Source organism: Capronia coronata, assembly GCF_000585585.1.
Source record: "Capronia coronata CBS 617.96 chromosome Unknown acBCG-supercont1.1, whole genome shotgun sequence".
Lineage (NCBI taxonomy): Eukaryota > Fungi > Ascomycota > Eurotiomycetes > Chaetothyriales > Herpotrichiellaceae > Capronia > Capronia coronata.
The window spans coordinates 2,828,970-2,850,921 of record NW_006912893.1 but is presented as its reverse complement, the minus strand read 5'-3'; the positions used below and the strand labels follow the sequence as shown (position 1 = coordinate 2,850,921).

General features: G+C 52.7%; 9 protein-coding genes across 9 annotated transcripts; 2 read left to right on the top strand and 7 right to left on the bottom strand.

Moving 5' to 3' along the window:
• Positions 1-1,009: 1,009 nt before the first annotated feature.
• On the bottom strand, positions 1,010-2,159 carry A1O1_01009 (uncharacterized protein; the record flags this gene model as incomplete). The annotated part of the gene is made up of 2 exons (XM_007721923.1): positions 1,010-1,713; positions 1,763-2,159. 2 exons carry the CDS (start codon positions 2,157-2,159, stop codon positions 1,010-1,012), a joined length of 1,101 nt encoding a protein of 366 aa, XP_007720113.1.
• A 1,951-nt stretch (positions 2,160-4,110) lies between these two features.
• On the bottom strand, positions 4,111-5,338 carry A1O1_01008 (uncharacterized protein; the record flags this gene model as incomplete). Its single annotated transcript, XM_007721922.1, has 4 exons — positions 4,111-4,213; positions 4,261-4,312; positions 4,366-5,144; positions 5,202-5,338. 4 exons carry the CDS (start codon positions 5,336-5,338, stop codon positions 4,111-4,113), a joined length of 1,071 nt encoding a protein of 356 aa, XP_007720112.1.
• A 1,035-nt stretch (positions 5,339-6,373) lies between these two features.
• A1O1_01007 (uncharacterized protein) lies at positions 6,374-6,863 on the bottom strand (the record flags this gene model as incomplete). The annotated part of the gene is made up of 2 exons (XM_007721921.1): positions 6,374-6,652; positions 6,810-6,863. The coding sequence occupies 2 exons, from the start codon at positions 6,861-6,863 to the stop codon at positions 6,374-6,376; spliced, it is 333 nt and encodes a 110-aa protein (XP_007720111.1).
• Positions 6,864-8,283: 1,420 nt separating this feature from the next.
• A1O1_01006 (uncharacterized protein) lies at positions 8,284-9,594 on the bottom strand (the record flags this gene model as incomplete). The annotated part of the gene is made up of 1 exon (XM_007721920.1): positions 8,284-9,594. One exon carries the CDS (start codon positions 9,592-9,594, stop codon positions 8,284-8,286), a length of 1,311 nt encoding a protein of 436 aa, XP_007720110.1.
• Positions 9,595-11,165: 1,571 nt separating this feature from the next.
• Positions 11,166-12,128, bottom strand: A1O1_01005 (uncharacterized protein; the record flags this gene model as incomplete). Its single annotated transcript, XM_007721919.1, has 2 exons — positions 11,166-11,512; positions 11,570-12,128. The coding sequence occupies 2 exons, from the start codon at positions 12,126-12,128 to the stop codon at positions 11,166-11,168; spliced, it is 906 nt and encodes a 301-aa protein (XP_007720109.1).
• A 37-nt stretch (positions 12,129-12,165) lies between these two features.
• On the bottom strand, positions 12,166-13,320 carry A1O1_01004 (uncharacterized protein; the record flags this gene model as incomplete). The annotated part of the gene is made up of 3 exons (XM_007721918.1): positions 12,166-12,429; positions 12,512-13,176; positions 13,200-13,320. The coding sequence occupies 3 exons, from the start codon at positions 13,318-13,320 to the stop codon at positions 12,166-12,168; spliced, it is 1,050 nt and encodes a 349-aa protein (XP_007720108.1).
• Positions 13,321-14,170: 850 nt separating this feature from the next.
• A1O1_01003 (uncharacterized protein) lies at positions 14,171-15,610 on the bottom strand (the record flags this gene model as incomplete). The annotated part of the gene is made up of 1 exon (XM_007721917.1): positions 14,171-15,610. The coding sequence occupies one exon, from the start codon at positions 15,608-15,610 to the stop codon at positions 14,171-14,173; it is 1,440 nt and encodes a 479-aa protein (XP_007720107.1).
• A 1,035-nt stretch (positions 15,611-16,645) lies between these two features.
• On the top strand, positions 16,646-18,526 carry A1O1_01002 (uncharacterized protein; the record flags this gene model as incomplete). Its single annotated transcript, XM_007721916.1, has 4 exons — positions 16,646-16,668; positions 16,741-17,165; positions 17,251-17,413; positions 17,488-18,526. 4 exons carry the CDS (start codon positions 16,646-16,648, stop codon positions 18,524-18,526), a joined length of 1,650 nt encoding a protein of 549 aa, XP_007720106.1.
• Positions 18,527-19,155: 629 nt separating this feature from the next.
• On the top strand, positions 19,156-21,401 carry A1O1_01001 (uncharacterized protein; the record flags this gene model as incomplete). The annotated part of the gene is made up of 5 exons (XM_007721915.1): positions 19,156-19,178; positions 19,224-19,338; positions 19,389-19,547; positions 19,609-20,108; positions 20,162-21,401. 5 exons carry the CDS (start codon positions 19,156-19,158, stop codon positions 21,399-21,401), a joined length of 2,037 nt encoding a protein of 678 aa, XP_007720105.1.
• Positions 21,402-21,952: the final 551 nt, after the last annotated feature.

The following is a 21,952-nucleotide window of genomic DNA, read 5'->3' as shown; positions in this document are numbered from 1 at the left end:
GCAGAGGGGTGAGAGTTCACAGTCGGGCATCAGCAGTGGATCAAAGGCTATACATCAAGCCTATAACCAGGGGAGAATCTGTTGATAGAGCAGGCCTTGTCTGTAATCTTCCGCTTTTCAAACGTCTTCACATACCGCTCATTCGATATTGTTCTTTGCATACCCCACCTGTCACACGCGGCCAACATGCGGTGACTGACCCATCACGACACACACAAAGACTACCTACCAAGACCCCGTCACTGAACAAGGAGCTCGAATGTGCATGCTGCTACAAGGGGTCATTTGAGCTAGCGATGGAGAAACTTGCTACACGGCCTACAATGTATACAAGAGGTCTGCGGGTCGCATGGAAATCATCAAACGAGTTCGAATGAGTTTCAATTGACTAGGTAAGAGAGGTCCGCTTGTCCTCCGATTTGAAGCGCCCCCTTGTGGCCGGCCGGGGTATTTGCGACTTCTCTTGCATGTCCGCCAACACTGACGAACGCTGGGCTACGCACATGCCATGGCAGTAATGAATCTGGCGCCGTCATGCTGTCCGGGTCGGCTTCCTTGTGAAAATGCAGCATCGCGAGCAACAGGTGAACGGCACTGAGGCTCAAGCGGGATGTGTGAGAATCTCGTTCTGTGGCCGTCCCGTGACGGCTCGCCACAATTTCAGAGACTGGTCCGGATTTGTGTGGATTTTTGTTCGGGGGTGCATTAGGAAAGGATCGAGGTTGTGTGCATACAAGCTCTGGTCATCATTCGTCAACTCGCTGTCCAGGCGAGAAGTAAGAGGTATCATAGCTTCGTCAAGTCGCTTTGCGCAAGACACCGATCTATTGGACGCCAAAGAGAAAAACAATGCCATATGCTTTTCACGAGTGTGTCGTTCACTTCAGGTCGGGTAAAGAAACGTGACGGTTCGAAAGAGTGTGAGGATAGAGCGGTCGTGTAGGGCTGAAAACGGTGAAGAGTGCCACGAGCCTTGAGACACGGGACAGGCATGAGGGACATGTCGACCTCATTCGGAAGAAACCTGCTGTCGACGTCCCTTTTCCGCTTCCAGGTTTTCGTATAGGAGATACAGGGCTCTCTCGTTCGCGCTGGCGCTTCCCATAATCGTGAACATCCTTTCGCCGGTATCGTCATGGGGAGCCTTTGCAATCGAGATGCGAGCACCCGAGGTCTTGCGAATTTCGCTGATCTTAGAGCCTCCGCGTCCGATAATGCAGCCGACCATATCGGCAGGGATGCTGATGTTCTGGGTCTGGACTTCTTCCCCGTCTTCTGTGACCATGGGAATGCCGCCGCGTGGGACATCGTTACCGCGAGTGTAGCCACGGCCTTCGCTGAAGTCAGCCCCGTTACCGGTACGGTTGTATGATCGACCACCACCATAGGTGTTGCCGGGCAATGAACTGGTCAAGCCAGCCACGACGGGAGGTAGAGGCCCAGAGCCGACCTGGACTCGGACAGCCGGGTTGTACAAGACAGTTCCGGTACCACGTTGCCAGTCGTCGACCAAGCACTTCCCGATTTCCCATACAGCTTTGTCGATGCCCTCTGGTGTACCTTGAACTTCGACGATGCGTTCGGTGGATTGTGGCAACATCTCTTTCTGTGCCACCATCCGAACACCAGAAACGTCCTGTATATGTTTGATTTTGAGACCTTGTCGGCCGATGATGGTGCCCATCTGATTATGAGAGATCAGAAGGCGAATTGCTAGGAGGAAATCAGCCAGGATCACGCTGCGCAATAGAGGAATGCTTACGATGGGTGCCATTGTTTTGGACTACTCCTCCCATGCCCATCTGGGGCGCGCCCTCGAGCAAGCCCTTGGCCACGAGAGAATATGCCTTTGCAATGCCGGAGAGCGGGCCAGTGACGGTCAAGACTCGGTCATGGACACCTTGGACCACCTTGCTGACACCGGCCTTGACACCAGTCTCTTCTCTGAGGTCGGCGACATTCTTCCCGGCTTTGCCAATGATGACACCGGCTTCCTTGGTGGAGACGATAGCCCTGAGCGTAAGTTGGGACTGCGCGTATTCCTCCTCAGTCTTGGCTGGTTCGTTTTCTCTATCCCCAACATTGAGTTGGTTCAGGGACTCGGCCAGGCCATTGTCGTCCACATGGTTTGCATTGACAGGGGACTCTGGAGAAGCCATTGCGCAGGGTACGACGTTGAAGAGACTGTTGAGTAGGGCGCGGTCAAGTAGGAATGAGGTTAAGGGAATCGGAGGCGGACGATTTCGACAATGTGCGGGATGCGGGATGGACGAGAGGTACGAAATCAGGTATAGGTAGGTGGTCGAGAGATGGCGAGAGCGTATCCGAGAGGCTTAGATAGCCCACGGGTGACTGGGTAGTATGAAGGAAGGGACAAAGGTGGAAGAAGAGAGCGGGTCAGGGTGGAAGAAGGATGCGTGACAGAGCTGGGGGGTGGAAGGCGGGCAGGATGAGGTGGTTTTGAAGCTGGAGGATTTTGACGTCGTTTGAGAAACAAACGAAATGAAATGCTGAGTGACTGTTTAGTGAAGATTTTACCAGTGCTAAGCAGCTACCTTCCTAGTAGGCAGCTCAGCAGCTAAGGAGGCAACTAGGCCTAATAACTTGAGTGTCAGGAGCCATAGGCCTCAAGGGCGATGCTCTTACTGGAGAGAAGGAGGAATTGGCAGGGAGCGAAGTTTTAGCCCGTGGCAGGTAAAAGTGGAAAGGCGCAGGCCAGGAGTGGAGTCCAGCTGCCTAGCAGCAGTGTGAAGAGGCACCTACACAGCACTTTTATGCTGCTGCCGGCCATGGGTTCATGTACCTGGCATCTTAGGTATTTTTGTACCTACCTTACCTATGTCCCTCCTGTATGCTCTGACGCTCTTAATGTCTTATAGATGCTTGGATCACTGGCCAAGACCTACTAACTATCTGCGATATTAATATGCTAGAAGCAATACAGGTCCATTCCTATTGTAAGTGAGGGAGTGCTCCTGCCGCGATCATTTTCGCCAGACCTCTCTCTCCCAGCCACCAAACCTCAGCTAACTGTCTAGTTCGTCCACCAAATTTCAAAGAACCAGGTAAGTTGAAGAACGTGCTCTAGTAGACACTGTCGGCGTTGGCATCAGCTCGTCACAACCGAGTTTCCAAACGGACACATAGCTCCGAGTCCTACCCAGATGTTAAGATTCATGCACGATCAGGGACGCATGACATCCAACCATACTTACTAGGAAGGCTTGCCGAGGGTCATGGGATATGAGATCACGTGATATCACGTGACTTCCAGAAGAGGCAACCTCAGAATGCACTGCTGCATTGTTGCGTTGGGGCAAGGCAGCAAAGCAACAGAGCACTACGAGTCTCATATGTTTATATAGTCTTCCATCTCCCATAGCATTTCATAGTCTCTCGTAGTCAACTTCGTTCACAAGCTAGACGTTACCATCGCGTTGATAGCTTTCGTTCTGACTTACCCTTGTGCCCTGGAATACTGTCCTCCTGCCTTCCCACACGTCAGGAAACCCTGATCGATATCGTTGCCCCGAGGAACGATTCGTGACACTAGCGGGCGGGAAAGCACCTTGGGCCATTGAAAATGGCCCTGTCTGACATTCAAGCACTTGACTGTCAAGAGAGAATTTGCACGCGTTCTGCGGTTGAGCTCCTGTCAGGCACCAGCTATTTGTCTCCTTTCACCCCAACCACGGCATCAACTATTTAGGTAGGTAGTACTAGATGCGATGTGTCGAACTCTGTTCTCTTGCCTTGTTAGTCTCAACCTAACCAGAGATCGCAGCTAATGCAGGCTGGATCTTGAAAGGTCGCTACCACGGTGTCCCTTGTTATATACCGCAGTCGAGATTTTTATCATGCACGTTACAGGTACGAACCATTGCCCCGGTGCCTTGATCGATCAGCCTGAATGCAGACGGGTGTAGAAATGGAATTTTGTACCTGAGGTAGATACCTTAGCTACCGATAAATGCCGACCTTTGTTTGAGACAAAAGATGCGGGTATCATTGTGAACTGGCATACCAGGAGTCTTCATGGCAGTCTGGCAATGTAGCCATTCCAAAACACTCTCTTTATATGATTCCCGCGTCGCCCAGTCTATTCACGCCTCATTTGCCCGGCTCAAAAACTATCTTTTGTACCCTCATGTTGTTAAATTCATCGTACCATTTGACGGCCTCTGACAGAGGTTTGATGTTCTCGGTCATAAAGCTGTAATCGGTAAGTATGCGGACTGGATCGTGGCTGAGCGTACTCACTCAAGCTGATGCTGATTCTTTACGAGCATCTCCAGAGCCGGCTCAAAAAGACCTAAGGATCCACGTCAGTCAAACCCAGCCATGAGAGATTGGGATGTTGCATACTCCGGACTGGACACCTGCCCATCTGGACTCTCAGGTTCTTGTCATATGCTTGCGCAGCAGTCCAGGGGATCTTGCTGTTATGGACACCAATGCTGGAGATGTTGCCGAAAGGTCTCAACAGGTCGAAGCCCATCCCTAACGCGTCACTGTGTCCCACAAGTTCGATCACGGTATCAGCTCCTCTGCCGTCAGTGAGCTCCAAGACTCGCTTCTTGAGCCCCTCCATGTCCTTCTGGTAGTTCCAGGGCTCGGCCCCTAGGGCTTTGGCCTGCTGCAAGCGCGCCTCCACACCGTCAATGGCCAACAGCGCCTTGGGTTTGTACTCAAGAGCATTCACCAACGCACACAGTCCAACGGGCCCGCAACCGATCAGTAACACGACACTCCGAGAGATCTCTTCCTTGTCGATCCCACGGAACGCATTTGACACCGCGAAGAAGCCAGTAGGGAAGATGTCGGCCATCAGCACAAGCTTGTTCTCGTCGATATTGGGCGGTGCCTTGACGACTGTGGTGTCTGCCAGCGGGATCCGACAATACTCTGCCTGTCCGCCATCGAGACCCAGCGAGCCAAACAATTGAGACTTCGCGCAGCGAGAGGAGTATCCTCTCTTGCAGTAAAAGCACTCTCCGCAGCTGGTCGTGAATGGCGTGACCACAGTGTCACCCTTCTTCACCGTCTTGACATCTGAACCGAGAGCCACAACCTCGCCGGTGAACTCGTGGCCCATAATGAATCCGGGATCAGCATGTTCGTGGCCGCGATAGACGTGCAGCTCGCTTCAAGCAAGTCAGTCCCAGGACAATTGTCGACGGGTACGAGAGGCGGTGGTATACCTTCCACAGAGGGCAGCATATCGTACTTTGACGATGATGTCTTTCGGATCCTGAATCTTGGGTACGGGTCTCTGCTCGATCGCGACCTGCAGCTTGCCCTTGAAGATGACCGCTTGCATCGTGTCCTTTGTAGCCATGTTGCGTGACTATAGCGCTGGATCCTAATTTGTCAAAAGGTGCAAGGCTCTCAAAAACACTCGACAAATTGAGCTCAATTGAACTTCATGGTCCCTAACCTCCGGGTATGCGCACTATATAAGGAACGTACCGATCTAAGATACCTACCGAGCTACCTAGACTCATTGTAGCTTTCACTCAAGATCGTAGTTGACTCTTTTCGGCGGAAATTGGAGCTCCAACCCCTATGCCGCCAGCCTGATCAGCCTATCGAATAATAGAATCGACAGAGTTATGGAGTCAACATCGAGCGTGGTGGAGATGTGACCAATAACAATGTCTGCATCGCTGTTCGTCCCGTGTGGAGATGGCTCCTAATGCTCCGGATTCGGGGGCAGAACTTGGCCGATCAACTTGACCGATCAGCGCTGTATGCTAGAAGAGCCAGATTGGGGCTTCTATATAAATGAGGCCAACACCACATTTTGTGATGGTTTTGGCATGACAACGCCCAGCTGATGCAGATATGGACCCAGGACTCTTCTGGTAGATAAGCCATCGCTGGCACCCATTGGTAAGGCAGCCTTGTTCAGGGCTCGAAGAGGTTTGATCCCGTTCACCTTGTTCTACACTCTGTGGTATTGGGGGTTTTTGTCCAGGCGAACAACTTCCCCAGAACCCCCAGAACCCCCAGAACGGGATCTTTTTGAGTGACGGACCCTGCAGACGTGGATCAAAATAGTCGACGGGAGATGGTTAGGGTAGCTACCAAGGCTTGCCCGATAACATGAGAAGAGTATTCCAGACAACATCGACGGCCCCATGCCAAGTTCCAATGTCGAGAGGGAACACTTCGGTCCCTCTCAATTGTCTATCAAATGAGGTTCATGCGTGCGAGCCACTCCAAAGAACACCCGGTGCATGCCTGCGTCCAATCCAGATCATGATTCCACCATTCCAAAGCCAAGTCCCAAAACCAGAACTCCCCAAGAAAGCCCCCATGCATGTCATTCATCTCATCCATCTCAGGCCAGTAATGCTTTGCCGCATTGACTTCATGTCACCGTACACAGCAGTTCCGACTCCAAGATGAACTTGCCCTCCTTATATTTCTCGCTCGCCTCATACGCCTTATCGTACTTCCAACCCACCGTCTCATCGCACTGTTTGCACTTGATGTCTCTCACGATATGTCTCCCTGTAGTCATATTCCGCTCCATCGCTTCGGCCTGCTTGATATTGACGACGGTGGCGAACAGGAAGGCTTTGCCATGCTGGCCGCGGAAGTTCCGGGAGATGATGTCGTCGAAGTCGGCGAGATGAGTCTTACAGTTCTAGGATATCCGGGTCAACAACACTTCCAAAGAAAAAGACATAAACAGCATCACAAGTCGAGGGTCGCAGAGGGAAGTTGGGGACTCGGGTTCCGCAAAGCAAGTGACATGGATGTCCATCCGATCACAACAAAAGTAGGTAGTATACCATACATACCTTGCACCCGAAGATTTTGGCAGAATTGAGGTAGACGTTATACGTAAGACCCATTCTGCCCAGCCGGTTGGTCGACAGCCAGAGGCACTACTGACCGGACAGCACCTCCTGCTGGGAGGAATCCGGAATCTGTACAAGTGTCGTATAATAGTACAAGAGTGTCTGTCTCCCCTGTCGACCGGTGGTGTATATACTTGCTCTTGATGCCCGGAATGGCTTCTTCCCTTATCGAGTATATGTGGCCCGCTAAGGCGGTCGCAAACGTGAGTCACACTGCAACACGGAGGGCGTGGTGGTGGTGGTGGTGGTGGTGGTGGTAGCCGTCGAGGCGATGGGCGGATATGTCGGGTTGGGGAAGGTGTGTCAACTGATCTCGACGGACTGGGGCGAACAGGTGCAGGGCGCTCGTGACTATCAGGTCCTCGAGATAGGGCTCGTAGGGCTCGGCCTGGAATGGGTAGGATAGTAGGATCACGGGAACTTGGATTCGAAGTTGCAGAAGTGTCGATGAGGAGGTACCTGTATACTTTGTGGCAGTTGAGAGGAGCGTCGTCTCGCCAGATCGCGGTCTGATTGACGACAGCGGAATGTACAGGGGGCACCGTCAAGGATCCTTACTAATAAGGAGCAGACCCGCTGCCTGGAACTAGAGCATCAGTAGCCTATTATACTCGTGGTACCACCTTGCTAAGCACACTCCTAACGCCGAATGGCTCCCGAGGACCCTTGAAGCCTCCGTAGCCTAGATAAGTAGGTCCCTAGGATAGTAGCCTTAGCCCCGGACAGTGCGCCCGGAGTAGTGGAGGTTGGAGCCTGATCTTCGGTTGATCCCTGTGCCGCCAGGAGTCTTGAACGACCCGACAACGACTCCCAGACCACAAGCAACTATGGCACTGTACTTCTTCATTTATTCGACAGATCTATAGGTGGGTGTAGAACACCAGGCACAGGAATTACGTCCAACTCCTCCGTATTGCTTGTTTTCCAGTCGTGCCGATGGCCGATCATAGAACGTAGACACCGAGGGTTGGAAAGCACTCCGAGTATCGATAACTAAGGGGGGCCATCGCCATGTCCACAATCGATAGTGCCGTGCCTTACTAACTGGCCCCGCGAAAGCGGTCAGAGATGAGGGGCGGAGAAAGGAAGATGCTGCCGGTACTTTGCAATACAAGCCCAAGCCGAGGAGCAATGTGCGTCAAGATTGCTTGGATCGGTCGCCTGCGAGCGCAGCAGGGAACAAGGATCTCTTGTCAGCCCAATTCTCCATATATGCCTTCACCAGTGGACTGGAAGTGGCGCCAGCCGTCAGGTGTTTTCATAGTCAGGTATTTGCAATGTGCCGGGTGTCAGGTATGGATCGCAGGCAGAAGATGATAACGGCTCCTCAAGCGAGGGATGCTGGCGCGCGTATGCATGCTCTATCCTCTCTGGTCCGAGTGGCATGGTACTGGTATGCGTCGAGCTTCAAGTCTCAACGATGGCTTAGCAGATCCTTGTACGTGTACCAGAAATCGTAGCAATCTTTGTGGCCCCAGTGCTCGGTCCAGAACTCGCCGAAGATATCGTCAATATCGGTGTCGACCTCTGCCAATCTCTCCGTTCTCTTCAGCCCACAAAGAGCACACTGCTTAGTCGACTCTTGCGTGCTGGAATATTTCAAGATCTGTATCGATGGTGATGCTGGAATCTTTATTCGATGTGGTGGTAAGTGGGCCTGCGCCAGAATGCTCTTAAATTCGTGAGTATATTGTGACCAGTCATGGATCATCTCTTCCGAGTCCCTCAGTTCTTTCGCGCTCTCGTTCTTATTGAGTGATGCCAACTTCATTCCGCCGGTCTTTCCTGCTTGCCCAACCCTTACACTCTGGGCTAGAATGGTATCTCGCTTCCATCGCAACGTTCTTCCGGCCACGAGACGGCATGCCGTTCGGAACACAACCATGACTTGAGATGCCAACTCCGACTTCATCTTCGACTGGTTGCCGTTCCAACTGTGGATTGTTTGGAAGACTGTTGACAGGAGTTGTAGCAGAGACGAAGGCGGCGGGATGTTGGTCGGTCGCTCGAAAACAGGTGCTGGGGCGGCCCCCTGCGATGTGGCTGTGTTGACCAGCCCAGTAGAGGAAATGGCGATCTTGGGGGCGGAAGAGATCTGATTCTTCGTAGATGGACCGTCCTCAAATGGTTCCCATCCATCCACCGGGATAACTGCGACAGAATCTTGCAAGGCTCGGGACCTACTGCCCTCTGGGTCCATTGCCTGCTCTGTTCCGGTCTGCTGGAAGTCCCCCCAATCGTCATCCCAGGATGGTTGGAATGCTTCTTCGCCCCTTTGCTCAACCAAGGGTGTTTGTCCGATTTCAGAGCTGGTAAGTTTGAAGCTTGTAATGGGGGCTTGTGGGACAGGGTCGTCATCCCCGAGGAGGTCTGGGACAAGGATTTGGGAATGGTCATGGCGGTTTGTATCGGCTGATACTTCGCCCTCATTCCCATCGTTTACCGTCTCAAATTCCCCAAAATCGTCGGCCTCGGGTGCTTCGGCATCAAAGAGGACGTCATTGCCATTGAGGTCTCGTCTCCAAAGCGGCGGAGGTACCTTTTCCTGGGATTCTCGGTGCGGCGTATTCCAGACCTGGTTCAACGACGGAAGACTCTGGGTCTGTACTCCCGCTAGAGGGACAGAGCTCGTTGTCTTGTTATCGACTTTGGCGCTGATGTTGTTGGGTGTCTTGCTTTCAATGGGCGCGGCTGCCCCAAAAGCTGCGTAAAGGTCTGCGGACATGATCTGACCATAGATAGGATCAGGCTCACGCGAGCGAACGACTCAGCTAGCCTTTGTCCAGATCCTGAGACCTGTCATCGACGGTGATGGTAGTAGTGCGTAGTGCATCTCGGAGTTACCCTGATGTGACTGTCAGACTCATTTACTGGGGTGAAGTGAGGTAGTATTCTCTACGTGGTTCAGCTTCACGTCGAAGTTGAAGCCGAAGTTCAAGTTGTTGACGCCCCTTAATGCCTCGCCAAGCGCTGGTAAATCCCCGGCCACCTCACCCTCTTTGGGACAAGGGTGATGCCGCCCTGTACAGTACCTCCGCAAAAGTCACCGACCACCACCAATTTTACACCTATATGTTAGGATCCATGCAGAGGCAGGCCAGGCATGACACCCAACCAGAAACAGTGGCCAGAGGAGGCAGGATTGCCGAAGAAGCACGTGAAAGCCTTGCGAAGCAAGGCAGGGTCACGTGACACCTTATGCTCTGTGCTCTGTATTGCTCTGCTCAACAGAGCAACAGAGCACAGCAGAGCACTACGAGTCTTATATGTCTATATAGTCTTCCATGTTTCCGTAGCAGTTCATAGTCTCTCGTAGTCAACTTCGTTCACAAGCTAGACGTTACCATCACGTTGATAGCTTTCGTTCTGACTTACCCTTGTGCCCTGGAATACTATCCTCCTGCCTTCCCACACATCAGGAAACCCTGATCGATATCGTGACCCCGAGGAACGATTCGTGACACTGATGTGTGGGAAGGCAGGAGAACAGTATTCCAGGGCACAAGGGTAAGTCAGAACGAAAGCTATCAACGCGATGGTAACGTCTAGCTTGTGAACGAAGTTGACTACGAGAGACTATGAACTGCTATGGAAAGATGGAAGACTATATAGACATAAGAGACTCGTAGTGCTCTGCTGTGCTCAGCATGCTCAGCGTGCTCAGTCACTGATCACGACTGATCACATCACGTGACCCAGGCCTCGCCTCGTAAAGTTTCACGTGCTCTTTTCTCGGCAATCCTGCCTTCCTTTGTCCATTGGCTCATGTTGGATCTCATGCCACGCTTGCCTTTGCATGAATCCTAACACGTCTCTTTTTCTCGGTATTTTATTTTAAAGTAACATATCTAGATAACTAGAAGGCCTATTAAGATAAAATATAATAAGTTACTATACTTAGCTATCTCTATCTAGGTAACTAGCTAATACGAGATTATCTCTATAGGATACTATATAATACACCTCGATAATTTTAATTTTAGGTGTGAAATTGGTGGTGGTCGGTGACTTTTGCGGAGGTACTGTACTTGACCCTTAAGAGACGCCCGTATCTTTCCAGTGAGAAGTATTAAGGCAACTCTCTCCTAGAGAATCTGGATACTCATCACCAGGATTCGAGATCTTCTTGTTGGACTTCTATCGTGTGTATTAGGACAGAGACAAGTACTGACTCTAGCTTTTGACAGTAGATCAACAATACTAGCCCATGGCAGCGCATGGAGAAATCAGCTCGGCCATTCAACCAGACTTTGGAACTTCCCCAAAAAGGAAAGCTTCTTGTCTTTCTGTATTGCTCTACTCGCTTCTGGTCCATGCCGCGCGCAACTCGTCCGCAATACAGACCGTCTGTCGACCCGACTCCACCTGACATTTCTCGATAAGCTCAAGAGTCAGGCGCCTTTCATGGACTCCCTCGGTCACCAGGCCTGCAATGTACAGGCACTGCGTCGAGACGAAGCCAAAAGTCTCTGTGGTTCCGGAATTGGCGATAAGCAGAATTTGCTCGCGTGATTGACTGATGAGTCGTCGTGTCGCAAGTGACTCGAATGTCGAGGATCGTGGGCCTTGTTGATGTGACGGCCATGGGGGGCTACCGAGGGCAAGGAGGATGTGGCAGGCATGGTATATTTGAATGCCGATCGCTAGAGGCTGCATCAGCTCAAATTCCGCCTTGTTCTTCGGGCTTGCTCGTCACTTACCGGCCTCGGGATATATATAGTGTATCGACGAAATGTCTTGTAAACACTGATCCCTCTGCCCCTCGTTGCTCGGGTCTTTGTGGGTTGCCCGTCCCGCAATGAACAGCGTCATGGAGGCAGGGAGCATTCGTTTCCACTGCTCGAGAGCATCTCGGAGTTTGGTCATGGTGGATTGTCTCGCCTCGAGCGCTTCTGCAAAAGAACTTGTATTGTCAGTTTCGTCGATACTAGTGCTGCAGAAGCTTGTACACTGTCCAAGCAGGAACATCGCCCGGTTTGCAATATCTGCATAGGATAGCTGGTCGAAAGAATCGACGGCGGGGGGCTCCCAGTAGGACTCGTCCAGGAACATGCGTCGTCTGGTATGAAGAGCGGCCCAGGTATCTGATCGATACCAGGTCCAGTAAACCACGCCTTTGACGCCGGGCGAGTTTCCGTTGACCTGCCACAACTGGAGAAGAGACGCAATGCCACGGAGGTGAGAGCCGAAGCGGTCTCCAACCACCGCAAGCATTTCAAAGCTAAATATATCCACGCGATCAGCCAAATGACCCTTCATCTCGTGTAGAGCGGAAAAAGAGCTCCAAACAACGGTCTTACTTGGAAAGCATGATGCATGACGCCAGTATTTCATCACTCCGAGCATGCTCCGGCTTCGTTAACAGGCTGCTGATGGCTCTCAGAGCTCTCTGGTAGTACTGTAGGGCGAGGACATCTTGAATGGGTGCTTGGCCCTCGGTGGCCACCAAAGCCATCTGCTTCGCCGAAATAGCGAGACACGAGAGCAGAATTGCCGGACACTGCAGGGCCAGAACGGGAACATGAGTGGCGAAGGGATTTTCCGGGGAGAAAGCGTCGATCTTTCAAACGGTCAATAGACTGATGCTAAGACGGCAATCACAAGGAAGATAGGTGATGGGAGACTGGAGTGGGCTAGCTTACCCATCGTGCAACACGTTCCACAAAATTTCGAAACAGCACTACCTCCAACTCGGTCAGAAAGAGTTGACTGGGAGCGCCCGAGGTGGGCGGGGCCGAAAGAGGCTGCTGCTCAAGAGATCTCTGAGCACGACGGTATGAGGTGCTGCTGCCGGGAGAGTGATCGAGCTCTTCACGCCTCAAAAGTGGATCTGGGGGAGTAGTTCTTGTCCTCGGCAGGTAAGTACGACGCAGGACGGACTCCAAACACGCCGACTGCCAGCCTTGTGGCGAGCTGTGGCTGGAGTCGCCATATGAAGGATCCTGCAAAGAGGCCGGCGTTTGACCCAGATGCAGAGTTGCCCACCCTGGGCTTTCTGTTTGAGGGTTATCGTGCCGGTGTCCATCTTCATGGCGTATCCAATCAGGCACTTGTTGGATAGAGTTGTTGCGCGGCGATGTCCTCAAGACATCGCCTGACGATGATGTCTGCCAGTGGTTGCTGAGATACTGGGCTAGAACAGACCCAAAAGAGGGAGCCCTCCTCGTTGCAGTCCGACGAGGCTCGTCGACAGTCTGGGACTCGCCCATGGGCTGGTGCGTCTCTGACACGAATGCAGTGTTGGGCCCTGCCGCATGGCTCCATTCGGGTTGATGGTATCCATTCGACCTAGAGCCAGCACCACGCTCTGCTGGAGAGCTACCTTCGTACCAGCAGCGGCGATTCTTCTTGCCACAGTTGCCGCAGACGGGCCTCTGTTCGTCGCATTTGACATGTCGTTGCCGGCACGTTCGACTGTATGTTGGAGCATTCCCAGGTCAGTAATGGTCATGGACTCTCGCCCAGGACGGTGGCCAGGGCCAACGGGGCTCTGCGAGTCTGCGCTGGGGAACACACCATCCTGTAGTTACGCGAAGACGTTTGTTGGCGGTCTGAGGACCATCACTGCGTGCAGTCCCGCTGGGCATGACCCTCGTTTGAGACTTTTCGTCTCGAGCCTCGTCTGAAACACATTAGCAGTAGCGATGTTTTCGAAAAAAAAATCTTGGTGTCTGTCCGGGGAACAAGATTCCCTTATCAATTGGTCCGTCGTGCCCCGTCCAACTATTGTCTCGTCACGAAGGAGGCCCAGAGTCGAGACCCAGTGAGCGGAGTAAGAAAGCGGCACGTCAAAAAGGGCCTATCTCCGCCAAGCAGGAGTCTTATCTTTCGGCAACAAGTACGTAGGTACGTACAGAGTACTATCTTCCGTTTCTTCATACATAAGGTACTCCTTACCAAGTACGGAGTGATCAGTTGATCATCGTCTGCAGAACCTCCGGTCGGGCATTCTCTCGGCGGAAACCTCGTGCACTGCTGCCGATTCAGCTCACGTACATGAAGATGGATACTAGGTTCTAGTTATCTATATAGAACTTGAAGTCTTTATAAGCCTTGGCCCCTCGAAGGCGTCTTATCAATCACATAACTCCCAGAGTGAGAAGCAGAGATCCTAGTTCAATGACTACGTGTCTGCATATACTGCATATCCTGTAATTGATCCACGACCTTATACTCATCAAATGCGTCTCCAACCCATTTGAAATACGATAGTTGAGGTGTTAGTAGGAGCGCCGACTCTCAGACCACATCACTGTCCACCCTTTCCATCCTACGTGCTGCGTGACCTCAAAGACTCGAGTTTAGCTGTCACCGGCAATCGTGTTGCTATTGTCCAGGCAACTGAACGCCGATCCAACCTGACCTGCGCTGTACTGATTGATGATGCTCACAATGTTGGCGTAGGCACCCCCAATGACGATAAAGAAGCCGAGAATCAACATCGCGATGTGACTGTACCAGAGACATTTCTGTAGGGTCGTGCCTCTGCGCTGCTCTCGGTTCAGGACCATCCACAGCACAGCGGGGACGCAGACACCCAAATAACCAAAGCCCACACCACCGACGAGAGAGATGAGGCTCCCGTAGAATGGGATTGCCTCGCATATAATCCAGCCTATGGCGCCTGAACCGTAGGTGCACGACAGCCAGACCGCCCAATGGGTTCTAGTGCGGTGCGTCAGATGGGGGGTGTTGCGCAGAATCCGGACAAAGATGCTTTTCGCGGCCACGTGAATGGCAATAACGCACCCAGCAACTAGCCCTGGGATGGCAATGGCGTACGAGATGATCTTGATAGTCGAGCCAGCAGAGCCGAGAGCCGGTGAGGACACCCATTTTCCGCAATATGCGTACATAGTGATCGAGAAGGCGAGGTATGACGAAGTAATCCACGCCATACAGGCGTACACTGACTTAAAGTAGTCTTGCGGTCGGCGCATCTCAGAGATCACCGGCACGAAGCCAGAGGTATTGGCCGACGAGGAGAATATGGCCAGCGACATCGACCATGCTGTTGCAAAGGTCGTTCCAGCAGGTGGCACGGCCGAGAATCCGAGGTCAAAGTCCCCAGTCGGAGGTGCGGCGGCCGGACGGTCGAGCTGTGTAACAGCAATAACCACGATCAGGACGGCCGCGACGATCGAGATAAAGCCAACCCAGGTGATCCAGCCGAGCTGGTGAATCTTTGGGATCGTAGCTATCGTAGAGACGCAGATATAGGCGATAAATCCAAAGGTCACAGTACAGGTCGCGTGCTTCGACACTGCGTTGAGGGCGATAGAGAGACCGAGAATGGCCACACCACAGACAAGAACCCAGGTGACCAGATACGCAATCTCGCTGATCTCCTTGACGAGTAACGCAACCTTCTTGGACCACCCGAGCTCGAGAGCGGCGATGTGAGAACTGTCTGCCACGGTGTGGACGGAAGGATACTTGAGTTTGAATTGGCCTTGGATCACTGCGCAGTAGGTGTTGAGGCCTCCCCAGAAAACAATGAAGATGGCACCGGCGACAGCTCCTAGACTGTACAAAGCCGCAGGGATGGCCAGGACACCGGTGGCAAAGGTCATCTTGGTGAAGAACATGGCTGCGCGGACCCAGCCCACGGTTCGAAATTCGATGCCATCTTCGCCGGTGGCGAAGACTTCGGCGTCGGCGATGCTTCCCACTCTGCGAACACTGTCCTCTGATGAAGGCACATTTGTCGCCAGATACTCTGGATTCTTTTCAGTATCCATCCTTCTCACGGAGGTGTTTCGTCGTTGTGACAATTCTTTGGGAGAGACAAGCACGAAGCTCAGCAACGAGAGAAGATCCTTTGGGGAAGAAGAAGAAGGTTGAGAAGGAGATGGAGAGCGTCCGACGACCTTCGAAGCAGCAGACTTGATATATACAACAGACCGGGACCTGGGCCTCTTTATCGTCTCTGTTATCACACTTCTGTATCATGAGAGCCTACCTAGTAGGTAGGTATACAGCACTACCAATACGTGGCGAACATCCAAAGTGTCTCTGTGCCGCTGCCGCAGGTCTGGGATAGCCTCCCCCGAGTCAACATGGCGATCATCGAGATCCGCAGGATTGGTCTAACCTCTGGCTAGCATGATCTAGCCGTTGATGGCTACAAGGCTTTTAGCCTCATATGTCGAAGAACCGAGTATAAAACTCGGCTGGCTCATGATAGTGCATGCACTACGCTATCTTGAGTGGGTATATCTGGAGCCGAGTTTCCTCGAGACGAGATATCTCGAGACGACTTTTCTAGAGACGAGGCTCTGTAGTGCATCCCTTATCAAGCCACCCACTCAGAAGCTTTGGTAGTGGACCTGTCCATGGCATCTTTCATCGGCAAGTCTTAAATGCAGACGATGGTGGGTCGGCGTTCAACAATTCACACAATCCCAAGAGTATCATCTGAGAAAGAGTCAAGGCCGGAGAGAAGAGAAATATCTCCGCCCCTTATCAACGTCTGTCAACTCCACACTTAGCCGATATTGCACGTTTAGGACCTGCAACATACCTTATGCATCAGGTGGTGTAACTCCGCAAAGTGTAGGTATGGGAGCCCGATCCTAGTCTGCAATCTTAGCCGTTCCCAATACTCGGGAGCCGGCAACCGTCTGCTTTGCTTTCCGCATCCGATGGTTATGCACTGATAAGAACCTTCGCGAACGCGGGTTAGCACATATATCTAAGAACCCAGTACTTCGTAGACTACCTACGAGAGATGAGAAGGACGCCCGCATTTTTTCATCCCCTTGACATTACCGAAGATGGTAGTCGTAGCCTTGGAAAAGTAAGTCGCCCTGGCTGCAGGAACAACCACACTGCACCGCACACTGACCTGGACTCCCTTTGTTTCCTACAGTGCGACAAAGCTCGAGGCAGCTGAGGTGCAATCACTGGCCCAAGGCGCCGGTATATCGTTACCCGACAAGGACATAGATGACTGGTGCGTTCTCCTTGGCTCCTTCGAGGATTCGGCGCAGTCTGTCTTGAAAGAAGATGACTGCCTCCCGATCCCGGATCCAAAAGTGTACACCCGCACCGATATCTATGTCCCAGAGGACAACAACAAAGGCGGATGGGCGACACGGTGCACAGTCAAAAGTACCGCGCCTACCAGCGATCGACTAGGCGGATGTACAGTGGCCGTAAAGGATAACACTGCAGTTGCCGGCGTTAGATGCCTCAATGGTCTGCCGCCCGTGGACGGAGAATGGATACCTGCTTATGATGCCACAATCATAACGAGGGTGCTGGATGCCGGCGGGATCATCGCAGGCAAGGCGGGTATGTTTCCACCTCTACCATGGTGTCGCTGCGGCCCAGCTCGACGAGAAGAGCACACGAAAGTTGACGAACGACGAGACTATAGCTTGCGAAAATGCCTGTATGGAATGCCTCTCGAACACCTCATACACCGGCGCCATCTTGAACCCATACTCAGACAATCATGGCTGTGGGGGCTCGAGTAGTGGATCGGCACGTCTGGTGGCAGTTGGTGCTGTAGATATGGCTCTGGGAGGTGACCAGGGAGGGTAAGTATTCGGTTTCTGTTCCCCTTCCTGGTTCTACTGAAGCACCCCAAGAGATTGACGAATATGGTGCACAGGTCGATCCGAATTCCATCAGCATTTTGTGGTATCGTTGGGCTCAAGCCAACCTTCGGCCTGGTTCCATACACTGGTATCCTCGGCCACCAGTCAACGTTTGACCATGCCGGTCCAATGACCAAGAATGTGCGAGACAACGCGCTTCTACTTGAAGTGATCGCCGGCCCAGACGGGAGAGACGACCGACAACCGGCGTATCTACCTCCACAATCTCTCCGGTTCTCTAGCGCGTTGGACGATTTCCTTGCCTCTAAACCGAAGGACCAACTGCTGCAAGGCTTCAAAATCGGTGTTTTGAAGGAAGGCTTTGACAGCAAGGAAATGGATCCGAATATCGCAAACGCCAACTACTCGGCCATCGAGGATCTCAAGGCATTAGGCGCCGAAATCGTCGAAGTCTCCGTTCCCAGCCACATACGGCATATTACCACATGGATGTGCTCTCTTCCACTAATTGGCTGCCGGCAAGGGATTCTCGGGGACACCACAGGACGCAAGCAGCTGGAGATGACTGACCGCGGCGTAACCGCTGCCCCTGCTATGGGCCCCAGTGCATCGGCGCGACTATCACAAAAAGCCTTCGACTCCTTCGGTCCGGGCGGCCAAAGTCTATACTTGAGGTACTTGTACGTTCAAGAAAAGTACGGCGCCAGCTTGCACGCCAAATGCACCAACCTGCTCTACAAAGCCACACAGGAATACGACGCGGTTCTAGCAACTGTCGACGTGCTGGTGATGCCGACAGTGCCCATGCCTGCATTGTCCATTGCCCCGTTCGCTGGTGCTCCGGTGGCTGGGCCCCTCGAAACCATCTCATACCCAATAGGTATCGTCAACAACACGGCACAATTCGACGCCACAGGTCATCCAGCCCTTTCGATACCTGTAGGATTCGTCCCGGCTGCAGATGACCCAGCCGTCAAGTTGCCTGCCGGACTCCAGATTGTTGGCAAGCGTTTCGAGGACTTGACGTGCTTCAAGGTGGGCGCGGCGTGGGAACAGAGCAAAGACTGGAAAACCTTGGTGTTCGAGAACTAAGGAGAAGACCAGAACTCTGGAAGGAAGACAGGCATGGCTATGATTGGGAAAGGCGGTTATATCTGCGTACTGGAAGTGTTCCAACAAGTCAAGACGTGGTCGCATTCTAGAATTGAAATGATGCTCCTGCATTCCAACTTCAGCTCAAAGGTGCATCATATGCTTCATCGACCGAACATTTGCTTCGATCGGACAAGGTTCCCCAGGGGCATTGCCGAGCCTTGCCGCCCATTCTATCGGATACCCCTGTAGACAAAGTTCAGCGGCTTGCAACAAATCACCAGGCTAATACATTCCATTGTTGGGCGGTTTCTAACAGTACGAAGTACTCTGCCCGACTGTCGACGTAGAATCCCTGCTGGCGTGAAAGTAGAGATCCGAGTTCGAAGGGAGAGGAAGGCCAGTGCGAGGTGAACAGTGTTTAAAAGCGGCGTGGAAAGGGTTAGTAAGCTTCCATTGCCAAGCATCAAAACATCAAGGAATCGGAACCGTGACTCGATCTGGACCAAGTGACAACTCGAACGACATCACCATCTCTAACTCAACCGCTAGACTTGACGACTCTCGGCGATGCTGGCTACGACAGCCCCCCGAAGACGACGACTTCTACTGTGGTTAGGCGGTATATGATGCGCACATTTCAAGATATCCAGTAAGCCGTTCGAGCTGGTACGTTTCACCGAGCTCACCGATATAGGCGACGTTGGACATCCCTCTTCAATACTTCCATTGGAGTTGACCTACGACAAGCCTTGAGAGACGGCGATGGTTTCGACCCGTGCGAGGATGGTTTACGCTCGGTTTGCTGGAAGGTTTGTTTGTCGACAGGACATTTCTCCCGCCCATTTGCCAACCTGATCAGGCCTTCCTCCTCTATGGCCCCTTGAGTCAACTTTCCTGGTCCAAACCCTTGGCCGAGTCGCGCTCGGCATATGTCTCTCTGAGAGACCACTTTCTGCGATTCATAGAGCATCCAAATGATCTTCACTCGTCGGCAGATCCTTTGGCAGACGATGATAATGTACGTGGCCTGACTTCTACCTCCACTTCACGTCGAGGGTCTGACTTCTGACGAAGCAAAGTCTCCCTGGTCGACCCTGCGGCAAGATGAGATCAGCAGAGAAGAGATATTCCAGGATGTGACGCGATGTATGCAAGACAATTACTTCTTCAGGGAACCGGCGACCCAGAAGAAGTTGCTGGATATTCTTTTCATTTATGCAAAGTTGAATCCCGATATTGGGTATCGGCAGGGGATGCACGAGCTACTGGCACCTATCCTGTGGGTGATCCAACAGGATGCAATCGACGCCACCACCGTTCCCAGCACGGGAAAACAGGACGAAGGCACGGACTTTATGATTGAAGTCCTGGACGCAAAGTTTGTGGAGCACGATGCCTTCAATCTCTTCTGTGCAGTGATGCAGACTGCAAAGCCGTCCTACGAGATGGGCGAAAACACAGAATCCTCGCCAATTGTGGCACGGAGTCAGAGAATCCACGACGAAATCCTGGCCTCCGTCGACCCAGAGCTGGCGCTTCACTTGCACGTTATTGGAATTCTGCCGCAGATATATTCTATGTCAGTGGAACTGCTCTTGACCATCTGTGAGCCCCGTCACTGACAGTTCGTAGCCGCTGGATCAGGCTCCTTTTCGGGCGGGAATTTGACTTCAAGGACGTCCTCAAGATGTGGGATCTTCTCTTCGCCGAGAACTTGCGACCAGACATCGTCGATGTCACTTGCGTTGCAATGCTCCTGAGATCTCGCTGGTCGCTCGTCGAGGCAGATTACACCACAGCAATTACAGCCTTGACTCACTACACCCTGCCCAACTCACACGGAGACCCTCGGTCTCTGGTGAGGGATGCCATCCTCCTGGACAGAAGTCGGAATAGCGAGGCCGGAGCAGCGCTCATACAACTCTATACCGGCAGACGTCCCAAAGAAAGCGAGACACCTAGCAGCCGAAGCACATCCGCCGCCTCGGCGACCAGGAAGCCTCGGCATCGCAACTCTCCAAATCCACCTCCAGCCCGGCTAGTTTCGCCTCAGAAACAGCTGGAAGGGCTATTTCAGGAAGTCACCGGCGGTTTGCAGAAGCGAACTGAGGGCTGGAACGTGTCGAAAGCCGTTCGAACCGCAGTGGGTGAGGTGCGGCGCAATATGAATCACTACCAGGCATCCCAGTCCAGGGCTTCGAGTTCAGACGTCGCTCATGTCGAAAGGCCGGATCCGCATCGCAAACTACAGGAACTGCAAGATCGAGACTTGTCCCTCGCAAAAATGCTCGAGGGGGCTATTCAATCCCTCAGATCCATAAACCTGACAGGCTCAGACAACTTGGAAGCGGAGCATAGCCTGAACACATCCCTGGCCAAGATCCAGTTTGTTTCTATGTATCTCTCCAACCCTAGCATTCCAGTTCCGAGGGAAGAATCGGACCATGAATCAAAGGCGCCGACCGCATCAAGGCAACCAGCAGACGAAAAGCCCTTGCCGCCTACGGCGGGTGATGATCAAGGGCCAACCAGTGTCGGCCCAGATATGGTTGCCAAATCAACGAGGCCTGGTGAGAATCCGAGAGCTCAGCCAGAAACAGAGGCTAATCGGCAGCGCACAAAGACTGCGGCGCGGCCGTCGCTGCTGGATTCATCCTTTTCATTTATGCTCGGTGAAGGTAGGCATCGATCAAGCTTTGTCAGTTCTGTCGCAACGCTGCCTGAGCAGAGGAGAGACAGCGAGTCCAAGAGCAGAACCAGAAAACCGTCTGCGGAATCTGGAACGCATCAACCAAAGAGGAATCCTAGGGGTCCTGGGGGCGATGACAACGGGTTCACCCTGGCTAATATCCAGGGTGGCATACAAGGCTGAACGCAGTTAGCCAGCAGGGGAATCTCTTGCAAGGAGCGGTCGCTGCCTGCCACGACCTTGCAACTTCACAAACGACGAGAAAGCAATAACAATGCTCAATGCCCTCAAAGCTGGCGATTCTGAATAGGCTGCGCCAGAAGGCAGCGGCTCGATAGCACCTCATCATGTTGCAGCAAACAGCCGGATCGACAAGAGTCCCTGGCAGCAGCAGCGGCAGACAGGCATGCTTTCTCCTTGTGAGAAATCTGAGACACAGCCCACTGTTGCTATCCCTCCTTCTTGTCACGCCTGGTATCGATGTAAACACGGCGCGACAATTTCTGGATATTGGCTTCAACAACTATTGACAGAAGAAATGGCCTGGGTAGTATGGATGGTATTTCTTCGCATTCGGCCTGCACCGTCTTGAAAGCCCCGGGACAGGGACGAGAGATGAGATCCTCTCCCGTATGCACGCACCAGGTAGGAACAGTGATGGGTATGGATGAAGCGTCGTTGTGTAACAAAGTTGAAGCAAATAGACGATTCGTACTACTACTACTGCTAGTAGT